Source organism: Atta colombica, unplaced genomic scaffold (genome assembly GCF_001594045.1).
Source record: "Atta colombica isolate Treedump-2 unplaced genomic scaffold, Acol1.0 scaffold181, whole genome shotgun sequence".
NCBI lineage: Eukaryota > Metazoa > Arthropoda > Insecta > Hymenoptera > Formicidae > Atta > Atta colombica.
This window is the reverse complement of record NW_017259273.1, coordinates 93,326-107,520: the sequence shown is the minus strand read 5'-3', so window position 1 is coordinate 107,520 and position 14,195 is coordinate 93,326. Positions and strand designations below refer to the sequence as shown.

At 28.6% G+C, this 14,195-nt stretch overlaps 2 protein-coding genes across 3 annotated transcripts in view; one reads left to right on the top strand and one right to left on the bottom strand.

The window, feature by feature from the left end:
• The window catches only part of LOC108686460 (serine/threonine-protein kinase Genghis Khan), a 13,565-nt gene extending 13,405 nt beyond the window's left edge, over positions 1-160 (bottom strand). For both annotated transcript variants that reach the window (XM_018191789.1, XM_018191788.1), the window contains exon 1: positions 34-160. In XM_018191789.1, the coding sequence (XP_018047278.1) occupies positions 34-160 (127 nt within the window). The remainder of the gene's footprint in view (positions 1-33) is intronic.
• A 6,426-nt stretch (positions 161-6,586) lies between these two features.
• LOC108686455 (transcription factor IIIB 90 kDa subunit) overlaps positions 6,587-14,195 on the top strand; it is a 67,160-nt gene continuing 59,551 nt past the window's right edge. Inside the window, exons 1-5 of the mRNA XM_018191780.1 lie at positions 6,587-6,761; positions 6,831-7,044; positions 7,127-7,211; positions 7,311-7,447; positions 8,058-8,162. Of these exons, the coding sequence (XP_018047269.1) occupies positions 6,831-7,044; positions 7,127-7,211; positions 7,311-7,447; positions 8,058-8,162 (541 nt within the window). The 5' untranslated portion in view covers positions 6,587-6,761. The remainder of the gene's footprint in view (positions 6,762-6,830; positions 7,045-7,126; positions 7,212-7,310; positions 7,448-8,057; positions 8,163-14,195) is intronic.

Below are 14,195 nucleotides of genomic sequence, written 5' to 3'. Positions count from 1 at the left end.
TATATATATATATATAAAATGTTGCATTGTTACCATTGTTGGAAAGTCCTTTCAGCATAACGTCAGGAGGAAGATGACCATAAAGATATCGTGACAAATCTGACATGTCGCCTTGTAGATAATGCTGTTTTTTACCACAATCTACAGATGACATTTCCATTGTTGTTACTCGTCTTTACCTCCTTATACGACATTATGTTTCGCTAAAATTCCTGTAATACAAATAATTTCTTCAAAGGTTCAGATATTTACAGTTGTACAATGTAACAATCTCTTGTATACAAATTTCACATATATGTAGACATATATGTAATATATTTTAATTATAAGATTTTAACATTTTTCCGAGATAAATGCATAGAAAGCAAATCTATTTCTCATTTTTATGCAATACAGCTGCATTTTTGTCATAAATCAAAGATTACAAAGGAAAAAAAGGAGTAAGATAAAGAGATAATTAAAGGAATATTAAAAAAAAAACAAATACATAAATACACAGGCAGAAAAAAATGGAAAATAAAAATAGCTAGGAGCAAATAGATAAATGTAAATTTAAAAGTGTAAACTCTTTCCTTCGTGAATATGTTCCAACATCATCTAAATAACTTGAAAACATTAATAATCCTAGTTTAATAATATCGAGAGAAGGATTTCTTCTAGAAGAAATGGTAAAGTTTCAAAGAAATCAATCAATACATAAAAAAAAATGAAATAAAGTGAATTTTTCCTTTCATCCTCTTTATTTTTATCATTTAACAAATCCACTGATACGCTTAAATGTGCGAAATTCCAATTTCATTAATTTCACTCTTGATCATATGTATCTGAATCATTCACATTGAAAATTACGTAACTGCTACAAAGATAGATGAAATATTCGGCGAAAACGTGCAACAAGAGAAACACGTCTGAATAAAAAAGTACAGGGGTAAAAATAGTGTATCGAGATGGACACTGCATTCACGAATGTGGACTATAAGACAATCGTAATAAAGGAAGATTGCGAAACGTGAGATGAACGAATGCGCGGCGCGATACAACATTGTCGTCAAACATTTACGGACACAAAATTCCTTGTTGCGTATCGTCCTAAATTTTAGGTTTATAACCTCGTCACAGACACACACAACCACAGTGCCATTCGCGAATAAACTCGTGACGTAAAGTTTTCTTTTATCGCATAAGAAGCTGTTTCGAGCGAAAGGCTTATCTCTTGCCGAGATGCTCTTCTAAGCAATCTTTACATCGATATGAGTATGTACCTATCGAAATGTACCTGATGCGCCCTGTTTTCGATCTCTTCTTCAATCGTTCATTACGCGCACCATTTGGTTATCATAAACCATCTTGTACAGCCATCTCCGAACACCAACAATTCGATTGACCCCCCCTAGCAGGCATCCGCAGAAAAAATATGGCAACCTACGTCATTGAATGGAAAAATAATAACCAAACCATAGATGGGTAACGCTATTTGCATTTCAACTCATCCAACCTAGAGATTCTATGGGCGCCTTTTCATGCGACGCTGAACGCTCGTTTTCTAGACTACGTTCCAAAACTTCCTCTCCGAGGAAGATTTTACTTTATATGTTATATACTATACATTGTGTACTATATATTTCGAATAAAAGTTTCCTACGTAGCCTAGCTAATATTCCTATAATAAAAATGCCTTTTCATGCCGACACTCATTTTCGTTAAAATAAATCATGATAGAAATTAACGAATATCAAGCGTTAATTTTGATCATTATTTGACACTGAAAATGAGCGTCGAACGTTAGCAAGAAAAGGCACCTTAAATGTGCCATCCTCTCTACGATGAGGAGAGTCGATTCTGTATCTTCAAACAAGATGAAAATTACAAAAATGAGTAAATTTACTAGACCAATGAAATTATTAGTATTCTAGTAAATTCGCTCACTTTTGTAATTTTCACTTCGTTTCAAGATACAGAATCGATCACCAGGAACAAAAGACACTTTTTTTCGATGAATTTCGAAAATCAGCTTGCTCACCAAATAATTGGTTCTTATTCGCGAATCGACAAATAGAACCAGTCACTCGGTGAATAGGTTGTATTCCGAAATCCATAAAAAAAGAGTTACAATCTTTTAGTCCACAACTGTACACGGAATCGGAACGACGGAATGGATTTCTTACTAGAAATTTCTTACTAGAAATGAGTTAACTAGCATTTTGTTTCATAAGAAATTTCTCTACTATATCGGAACCACTGGAATCAAGACTAGAACGGTAATCCAGTATTCGAAAATGGATTAAAATAGATTAAAAATTTTTAATTTTTACATTTTAATTAGAATTCCAAATTCTTGATCCATGTGGATAAAAAGAATTGAACGTGGTAAAATTGAATCCTTATTCTATTCTATGGAAATAAAACATAATTCTTTTTTATGAATTTAAATGGATTCAAATAGATTCATTTTTTATGTATTCAGATGGATTCAAATAGATTCAAATTGTCAATCAGCTATAAAATTAATTAATATAGTTTATTGCTAAAATAAGTATTATAAACTGGTACACCATATTCTAAAATGCACACATGAAATTATAATAAAAAAAAACGTTCTCACCTAAATTAGAAAATTAATTTTTATGATGCTTTCAGTCACCCATCCTGAAGCTGTACTATATTTCGCATGTTTGATCTCTACAATCATAGGAATTGCTACTTCGATGATCCACAAACTTTGAATGTTAAGGGATGTTGGGATGAGTCTCTGCTTAATAGATATTAAAATTATATAATAGTATAATGTCTCAATAATTTAAAAAACAAATTAAAAGGAAAAGGACTACGAGTAGAAATTTTACGTATAAACAAATTGGTAGATAAATGAGAATGGATTAAAAAAAATTAAAATTTTTTTAATGCGTACTTTAAATTCATGAAAACGGATTGAATGGATTGAAATGGATTGGATCCGAGCTGACACTAGTTTAATATTCGAAAAAAAAAACATTCTTATTTAAGGGTTACAAATTTTATTCCTAAAGGACCGTCTACATAATGCATTTGCGACAGCCAATCAGAAATGCCAATAGTACTAATAACAGCTTTTGATTGGTTGTCGCAAATACGTTTGCAAACTGCGTTCTGCGTTTGCGACTTATGTAAATGGTCCTTAAGATTTATTTATTTCAGGTATAATAATTATACTTGAAATTAACTACTTCAAATTGATATTAAAAAACACATCTAGTGGGATTCGAATCTGAGACTTCTAGATTATGAATCTTCTACGTACCGCTACACTACTTCTTCGACACTACTTAGTAAATGTGTTATTCATTCTCTACTTCAATTACAACTAGCTAAACTAGTGCACGAAATTATATAGATATAATAAAATATAAACAATTTACATTACATTATGAGACAACATTGAGTAAGTATTGGATAATCTAATCTCTTTTGGCCGATGTCGCGCGAATTTTACTTCTAATCAAAAAGAAACAAAAGAATATAGCTCAATTATTTTTACGTTATAATTTTTTTAAACTTAGTTGGATTAAAACGAAAAATTTCCTACTTATAATTTTGAATAATTTAAGTAGCATTTATGATCCATTTTTAAATATAAATTTTTTTTATTTAATTAGATTGAAAAACTGCATTTTATATTCAGAATATTGAATTGAGCAGTATTCACATTGCACAGGAATTGCTGATATTATTTTAACTAAATTAAAACTTGTACTTCCTATTCACAATTCTGAATTGAGTAATATTCACGATGCACACACAAAAAATGCTAATATTATTTTTAGATTGAAAGGCACTGAGATATGTTCTAAGCAATTCCTATAAATGAATAAAAATGCATTCAAGATTGAAAAGGCATAGATATTTGCTTTATGCAATCCCTATAAATAAATAAAAATGCATTCAAGATTGAAAAGGATTTATTTTAACATTCATGAATTCGTATTTCTATCTGAATCCATTTTAATCCGTTTCAAACTATTTTCATTTGCTGGGTACCTGAGTCGATTACAATTCATTCACATTCGTCTAAGAACTCGATGATGCTCCGTTTACGTTCTTTAGACTGCCTAATCATGCTCCGTTTACATTTAATGAACATTTTGCTCGTGCTTGCCGAAGAATTTATACTATACTTTTTTGTTTCTTTAACGTTTAATTGACGCTTCCTTTACGTTCTAATGTTCTAATGTTCCAATATTCGCTTCTTTCGGGTTTCGTTTATGTTTCTGTTTCCAGCAAACGAGAATGGATTCAAATAAATTGAAATAGATTCAGATTTTCAGAAATATTGATTCACGAATGTTAAACTGAACTTTTTGCAATTCTAAAAACATTTTTATTCATTTATAAAAATTGTATGGAGTATATGTCTTTTCAATCTAAAAATAATATTAGCTTTTTCTGTGCACACAATTGTGAATACTGTTCAATTCAAAATTTTGAATAGGAAATGCAGTTTTTCAATCCAATTGCATCCAATTGAATTTAATTGAATCCAATTGAATCCAAATTTAATTGAATCCATTAAATCCAAAAAAAAGTATTCGCTATTTAAAGTACGCATTCGAATAGAAAAAAATTTCAATCCATTTTAATTCATTCTTGTTTGCTGGCCTCAATGACAATGATAAACTCAAGATAAAATACGTCGAATTAAGTACAAACTGATTATAAAATTAAAAAATTCTATTAAAGTAATTTTATTCAATATATAATTCTAATCTTAAAATCAAAAATTTTATAAAATCAATACTTTTAATTGAATGAACTCTTATATGGTGGATAAAAATATCTTGAATTACTATCTACAAGAATTTGAGATTCTGCCACACAATTGTGATTAACTATCTCAGCTCATTCATAGTTTTGCAAACTCCCGTGCAAGTATTAAAATCTGCTGAAATTTATTTCTTCAATACATTTAGTGTATATTGAATATGTATAAATAGTTTTGATGTAATATATAATTGACTAATTTACTAAGTACATCTAATGAATATATTTCGCTTCTTTTCTCAAAAAACAGTTCTTTCGTATGCAACGCTTAGAAATTGAAAAAAATTTGAACTTCTAAGCGTCAACGCTGAAACTAACATAACGTCATAAAATTAGGTTTGTTCGCGTCGCATGTTGTAATATGCTCTAAAATGCTCCTACCATAGCATTTATTCGCTCTAACGCGCACATCGAAGTGAGTAGAAGCTATAGCAAGAGCACATTGGAGCATGCTGGAACATGCGACAAATCTATTGTCTTGTACGCGCGTCAACTGATGCCCATGAAAAGCATCTTTAGGTATTCCGCACAATTAAAGGAACAGGGAGCAGAGAATAAGAATTTCAACCTATCAGAAATTATGTATTGTGGAATACACAGTTTCTGATAGGTTGAAATTCTTATATCCGTATTCATAGTCCTTTCTTATTTTAAGGCTAGAGAAAGCCTTCATGAAGAATTCCTCGATTCTCCAAGGCCTCCTTGTTTTATAAACGGATTTCTGCCTTCCCGAAGGAAGGAATATTTTAGGGATTTTAGTAATGAACTGAGGATAGTCAATGTCATAATATAGTATATGCATACCTAATATCGTGAATTATGAATAATAAAAGTTATAAAGGCATTGTTGATTAAATAAGATCGTGATTAAGCAGCAACAATAATGGACAAAAATAAAACCAATAGTGAATTTGATTGGACACACTCATTGCGCACTGATGCACATTAAAACCGCTGTACATACACAAAATAACGTAAATATATGTTTGTAAATAAATATAGAAATCGATTAAATTGTGTGAAATATATCATTCAATAAATACATTTTATTGTACTGTTAGATAAAATATGTATTTTATAATTCGAAGTATTTGCATTTTATTTTTTTATACTCAAATTAGTGTACAACTTTAATATGCAGTGCTTCCAATCGAATTCGCCATAATGCTTATTATACGAAGAAGGAGAAAATGTTTTTAAAGGAGTTTATTTCCGAAAAAAAGCTGGAAAAGCAAAAATAATTATCGATGCATCAGATTTAAATTAAAAGCTATCGAAAGTAAAAAGACCGGTATGAATTAAATTTGGAAATTTGCTTGGTTATGAAGGCTACATTTCCTCAAGGAAACTCCTAACTTCCCTTGAAAAAAAGAAGGAAAAAAGGAAGGAGCTAATAAGGCTCCTTGTTTGATCAAGGAAGGATTACGGATATTGTTCTCTGTTCTCTTCCCTATTCTTTTTATTGTGCGGAGTCCCTTAGGGTCTGAGCACAAGAATTGTCATAACACTTAAGCTTAAATTATGATGTAAATAACGCATTTCACGTATGACATACAAATTATTACGTGTCTTCAAGAGATAAGCAAGGCAATAAATCGTACATCATACGCCTTGTGCGTTACTTACGTCTACAATTTAAGTCTCTCTTAAGATAATTCTTGTGCTCAGACCCTTATAATAGAAGTCTGTGTTCAGCATCAGCATGAAAAGGCGCCTTCAGTTTCTCTCTGCTTCCATCATGTTCTCATATAAAGAAACTGACCGCAGCGCACACTACACTCATATTGTATGATCGTAGTCGATAATATTCATTGTTACGTGAGCATGACAGATTTTCTAACCTGAATAATCGTGAACTTTAACGATTAATATCTCGGTTCGCAGGGCAGATCGACGCTTATTGTTGTCAGATTCTTTCGTTTCGTGCAAAAACGCACCGAATAAGTCTAATTTCATTAATTTTTGAGGTGCGGCGCTGAACTGAACAATTGCCAATTTTTTTAAATAAATATTATATATTTATGTTATTGTATCAGATGTCGGGAAACAAATGTCGCAATTGTGGATCTACCAATATTGAAACTGATCCTGGACGTGGAGATGCAATTTGTATAGAATGTGGTTTTGTATTAGAAGATTCAGTTATTATTAGTCAAACAACTTTTGAAGAATCATCCTCTGGTAAAGTAAGAGTACCTGGACATTTTGTCGCTAATGACAGCACAGGTAGTGCTACAAATTTTGGTGCATGTAAGTTATTTAAATTTTCTTTAAAAGATAAATATTCACAAATAGTAAAGTCAATTATCCATAAAATTTCTTTTGCTTATAGCCTATTATGTTAATGGAAAAGAATCTAGAAGAATTACTTTACAAAATGCACGGAAAGGTATAACACATCTTTGTTTGCAATTAGGGTAAATAACTTTTTTTCATAATATATATTTATAATTAAATAATTTTTTATCATTAAAATGTTATTTATTTCTTTCACAAATCTAAAATGTTTACTTTAGCTTAAATCAAAATTGCATTGAGACATCAGTGAACTTCTATAAAATGGCTTTGTGTTATCATTTGACTCGTGGAAGGAAACAAGCTCACAACCAGGCTGCTTGTGTATATATTACTTGCCGTATTGAAAAAACTGAACGTATCCTTTGGAAAGCATAAAAAAAGCAGAATACATAGTATTTCAATAATATGAAAGATTAATACAAATCAATTCTTATGTTTTTTTTTCTAAGCTTGTAACATTTTTTAAACAATTATATAAAGTGTATTTTCTTTAGGGCTGCGGCAGACAAAATTTCTGTAACAGCAACCTTAAGATCAACTTAAGATGTGAAACTTAAGATGTGATCTATGTATTCTAATGGAGTAATAGAAATAGTAAATTTATCCATAAGGTGAGTTTCAACCAGCTTAATGTTGAAATTTACCTTATTGCGAGGTTATGGATAAGTTTATTATTATTTCCATTTCGATTAAATTATAATATGTAAACCTAAAGCAATATCGTGATTGGCTCATCAGCTTAAGTTTACGTTCTTCTTACTTACTGTCACTGTTGTGGAATTTTGTGTGGCAGCCCTTAATGCATAGTCAGATAGTTTATCATTTATTAAAATTTATATGGAACTTGTGAAATAAGAAAAAGTATAAAAAGGGTATTAATTCTTAACAATTGAATGTATATGTACATGCGTGTGTGTGTGTGTGTGTGTGTGTGTGTATATATATATATATATACATATATACAGATATGCTCATTGACATTAGCGATGTTCTTCATATTTGTGTTCACGAACTTGGACGGACATATCTGCGATTTACTACAGCTCTACGAATCCACATACCGGCAATGGGTAAGTAATTTGCAAGCTATAGTTTAATATTATAATATTATACATATTGGCTCAACTTTGGTAGGTTTCAAGTCAAATTTTGATCAATTTTATAGACATGTAGTACTAATTAAACATAGTCAAATCAATAAATGCAAAGTTGCGGAAATGCTTAGTTTTTGAAATAATCAATTTTTATTTAATTAACGTTTTTTAAGATTTTGACACGAAAAAATAATTAGAATTAAAAACTTCTTTTGAATAAATAGTATTATAGGGTGTCTTAAACTTTTTCACATACCGCTTATAAGTAGAGCAAACTAAAATGAGTCGGAAAATTTCCTATCATTTTATAATTTTCGCGATAGTTAACGAAACATTAATTTCTGAAGATTCCCGAATAAGTAGATAAAATCGACATCTAAGACAACTTTAAGATATCTTTCAGAGATTTTTAAAGAAATATCTTAAAGATGTTTTAAAAATCTTAAAGATGTTTCTTAAAGAACTCACAGATATCTTAAAACTGTGTCGATTTTAGATATTCTGCTAATCGGGCAACTAAAAAGAAAAATTACAAAAATCGCAAAATGGTAGACGATTCTTCAATTCAGTCTGCAATTTAGTCTGCTCTACTTGTCCACAAGCAGTGTGTCAAAAAGTTTGGAACAGCTTGTATATTGTATGTATAATGTTGATAAAATATTATTATTATAAAAAAACATAAAATAATATTATTTTTTTATATTTTATTATATTACTATTTTATATTTTGTTATTAATATTTAAATCATAAAAAGAGATAAAATGTAACATTATTTTTAATTATGTATTGTTTGATTAATAGTTTGTATAGAAAAAGGATTATTTCTAGCGGAATAAGTATGGTAAAAATGTCCTCATGGCTTTTTGAGTTGATCTTTTATTTTTTCTCAGATAACTCTTATATAAAAAGACATTTACATATCGAATTTTATATTTGTATATTGAGATGTAACCAAGCGAAAAAAACGATTGTTTAACAATTTTCCGATTTTAACTTATAACGTTTTTTCATTGGCAGAGCTGATGTACGCTCAGTGCACATTAAAGCTGTTGTACATTAATCTGAATGTAAAAGTGAGATATCTCAATTAATAAAATACCCAATGTATATTTTATCAAATAGTATAATACAATAAACTGTATTGAGGATTTTGCGATTTAATTTGTTTCTATATTTTTATTAAACGTATATTTTTATTAAACATTTTTATGTCGATCTGTGTACAACGGCTTTAAAGTGCATTGAGTGCGCACCAGCTCTGCCAGTGAAAAAAGCTATTAGTAAAAAAATCAAAATTCTCTAAAAATTCTGAAAAATCAATTACACTTAGATATCAATGGGGATATTTTTTAAATTCTTTTTTGGTGTGAATTTCGATTCTAAAAAAATGAAAATAACTTAAATATTTTTCTCATTCTGATTATATTGACCTATCTTAAAAAAATTGCACGTGAATCTCTTTCACAACTTTCTAATATATATTTTTTTAAATTTTTTTCAAAAGGTGACACATTGAAAAAAATTAAATTTTCTCATTAATTTCTTGAAAAAATGAGCGACACAAACCATTTTTATCAGATCTCGAAAAAAAATGATTTATCTATAAAATTCTATATTGAAATGTTTTGCTAATAAGTTGAAAGTTAATGATAGCTAAATTATTTTTGAATTTTTAATAATTTCATAACATAAGGTTTTCATTTTACAAATCATTGGAAGGCAGTTATTTTTATTCAATTAATATTTGTATTCATTTTGACAAACGTCGGTATTTAGTTCTCATTGCTATCGTTATTAAGAAGATTCTTGCGTTAAAATATTAGACAAATCTATAATATATATGTAATGTATATGTAATATATATGTAATATATATGTAATATTACATAAAAGTTAATATCAATAATATTTAGAAAAAATTTTCATTGACTGTTACTGTGTCATTTTGAAGATTATTTAATTCTAAATTTATAGAATTTTACATTACAAATTGAAGGTATAACTATTCAAAATTGTATCTGAGTCTAGCAAGTTTTTGTGTGCTAATTTTATATTATTGTATGAGAAATATACTAAACAATGTACAATATACAAACCTTTCGATCTTTATATAATATGATCCTTTTCAGAATTATAAAACTTATGTATGAGTTTGTCGCATATATAAAATTTTAACATATTCTATATCGCACTTCTTGTTAATTATTGTATAACAATTTTTTGAACTGGTTTTTTTTCGTATAGTACTTGTTAGCCTTAGTGTTTCCTTAGGAATATAGCAGAATCATCCTCAAAAATCATGTTTACTGGTCATATACATAATAGATTCTATTATATAGGGTATGTCAAAAATTTAGAAACGGTTGAATATTTCGAAAAAGCAAAGCATTTTTGAGAAAAATGTTTCAGACAAAAGTTGTAGGGCTTAAAAAGATCTATTCTGATCACATCCTCTTGACCTTGGGTGGCATCGCCAGGTCAAAATCACATCGATTTTTTAAAATGGAATCCCCTATTTTTCATTACATATTCTTGTAGCTTATTTCGAGAGTTTTTCAAAACACTATAATAAAATATTTTTTCTTTAGGAGCTTTTTGAGGATTATGAGGATTAAAAGTTACAATATCGTCATTAGCATTACTCCAGGTGTCCAACCGATGGCTAAAAAATCTCTTGAATGTTGTTTCAAGATCGTGATCTAGATAACATTTGTCAAGATCAAGATCATTGGAGATTGTTCTTTTTATTTTTATTTTTCCACTAAAAATTCATTTTTTTTGTAAAAATGAAAATAAGAAGAATAACCTCCCTTCCAATAGTTTTGATCTTAATAAATGTTACTAAATTCATAATTCTAAACAATATTCAAGAGATTTTAGCCATCGTTTTGGCCAATATCGATGATATACTGTAACTCGAAAAATACTTTGAAAAAATATTTTATGTTTTGAAAAGTTTTCGAAGTAAGTTACAAGAATATGTAATAAAAAATAGGAAGTTCCATTTAAAAAAATCGATGTGACCTTGATTTGGCCTTGGCGACGCCACTCAAAGTCAAGAGGATTTAACCAGTAAATAGATCTTTTTAAACTCTATAACTTTTGTCTGAAACATTTTTCTCAAAAATGCTTTACTTTCGAGATATTCGACCGTTTGCAGACTTTTGACACTCTGTATAGTATTATTTGCACTGTAACAATTTTTTATTATTCATTATTATTTATTATTGTATTGTAATATATTATATATTTAATTATCTTTGATTCCTTAGATAATGGATTCTGCGATCACAATGAAGGTGATCCTTATAAATAAAATTATTAAAAAGTTCGTGGCACTTGGGGAACATTTTGAAAAGTAAGAATATTAGAACTTGTTCAAATATATCATATTCATGCTTAATTTTCAAAGTGTCTCCTATTGATCCCGAACTTTTTATTAACATTATCGTATTTAGGAAGTCAAAATTAAAAAAAAACCTTTATGATAAAAATCAGTTTCTTTTTAACATTTTTCTTTATATTCTTCAATGAAAAAAACTAGAATATGTCAAATGAACGATGCGTGTACATCAAATGAGTATCTTACAACTTTAATTTTGTCATTCTGAAAATATTTAGTAACATATAAAATTAACAATAATTATCTTTTTATTTCATTATTTTAATCGTTTACATATTATTATGAATAAATTATCTATTAACTTGGAAGCTTAGCACGAGAATCTCCTTAATTGCTGAATAAACTTCTGCAGTGAACAGATTAGTTAAAAATTTCGACAAATACTATGTGATTGCCCTAATGATAGATGTACAGTTAGATGTTGTTCTCATGTTGCCGCTGTGATATATTATTTATCTCATGTTTAATATCTATCAAAAATAATAAGACCGAAATTCTAACCAATCTGCAGAAGAAGTATACCTAGTAATTAATGACGATAGCGATGAAAACTAAATACCGACGTTTGTCAAAATGAATATAAATATTCAATTGAATCAAAATAACTGCCTTCCAATGATTTGTAAAATGAAAACCTTATGTTATGAAATTATTAAAAATTCAAAAATAATTTAGCTATCATTAACTTTCAACTTATTAGCAAAACATTTCAATATAGAATTTTATAGATAAATCATTTTTTTTCGAGATCTGATAAAAATGGTTTGTGTCGCTCATTTTTTCAAGAAATTAACGAGAAAATGTAAATTTAATTTTTTTTCAATGTGACCCATTTTTTGAAAAAATTTAAAAAAATGTTTTGTAGAAAATTGAACAGTGATTCACGCGCAATTTTTTTAAGGTAGTAACTTTTTTTAAGGTAGTAATCATGGAAAAAAATGATTAAAAGTTGTTATTTTCATTTTCTTAGAATCAAAATTTGCACCAAAAAAAAAAATAAAAAAGATATCCTTATTGATATCTAGGTATAATTACTTTTTCAGAATTTGATTTGATTTTTTACTAAGTTAAAAAATCGGAAAATTATAAAAAACTAGTTTTTTCGTTCTATATGGTTACATCTCCATATAAAAATATAAAATTTGATATGTAAACGTCTTTTTATGTAAGTTATCTCAAAAAAAGGACAACTCGTGAGGATATTTTCCTTTTTTCTTCATTTCATAAAATTGTTATTTTACTGTTGAGGTTTTTATTAATCTTAACGAAGTCACATAATCAATTTTATCACATTCGGGTACTTGTTTTGATACGCAAAAAGAAGAACGGAGGTATGTAGGGCATGAGGGTTCTGTATAGAAAGAGAAAGTAAAAAAAAAAACAAAAATTAACTTAATTTTGATCAGTTTAATTATCGTATTGATTAACCGAGCGATAGTTAACAATAATTATATATGTGTATACATTTTAATAGATATGTATCTATATACAAGTGTCTGTATACAAGATATTCCGAAATAAGATTGTCCAGATTTCTAGAGAGATGCTGCTAATCTTTCTGAGAGTTTGGGCGGTCTTATTTCATCACGCGCTTGCATTTGGCGATAAGCTGGGCGAATTTGGCTATTTTCATATCTTAATATCTTGTTAACCGTTGCGAAAATTACAAAATGGTAAAAGATTTTTCGACACAGTTTAGTCCGCTCTATCTACAAGAGCGCTTTGCCAAAAATTACGAAATAACCTGTATATATGTATGTTTTATTTTAATTGCCTCAGGTAAATATCTCTAAAAATATGGAAGATACGAAAAAATATTTCAGACAAAAGTTGTTTCGAGAGGGACATTAATTTGATTTTAAATAACTGTTTGAAGATTATATAAAGGTAACTTTTAATTTCTTAAGTGGAATCCCCTATTTTTCATTACATTTTCTTATAGCTTATCTCTTTCCAAAATACTATAACGAAATTTTTTCATGAAGTACTTTTCGAATTAAGAGGCTTGAAAGTTATATACAGAATATGTACCAGCATTAGCATTACGCAAGGTATCTGACCGATGGCTGAAATCTCTTGAATGTTGTTCAGGATCATATCCTGAATAATTTGTCAGGCCATTGGAGATTATATCTCTTATTTTCATTTTTACATAAAAATTAATTTTTAGTGCAGAAATGAAAATAAGAGATATAACCTCCAATGGCTTCGATCTTGAATGTTATCCACATGATAATAAATGTTATCCACATGATCCTGAACAATATTCAAAAGGTTTCAGCTGTCAGTCTGATACCTTGCGTAATGCCAGCACATACTGTAACTTTCAAGCCTCATAGTTCGAAAAATATTTCATGAAAAAATATTCATTATAGTGTTTTGGAAAGCTCTTGAAGTAAGCTAATGTAAGAAAATGTAATGAAAAACAGGGGGTTTCATTTAAGAATTAAAAGTGATCTTTATGTGATCTTCAAACAAATATTCAAGGTCAAATTAATAGTATTGTCTTATGTTCCTCTCGAAATACAATACTATAAAATTTTTATCAATATTTTTTCGTATTTTCCATATTTTTCTAGATACTTGCATGGGACAATAAAAATAAA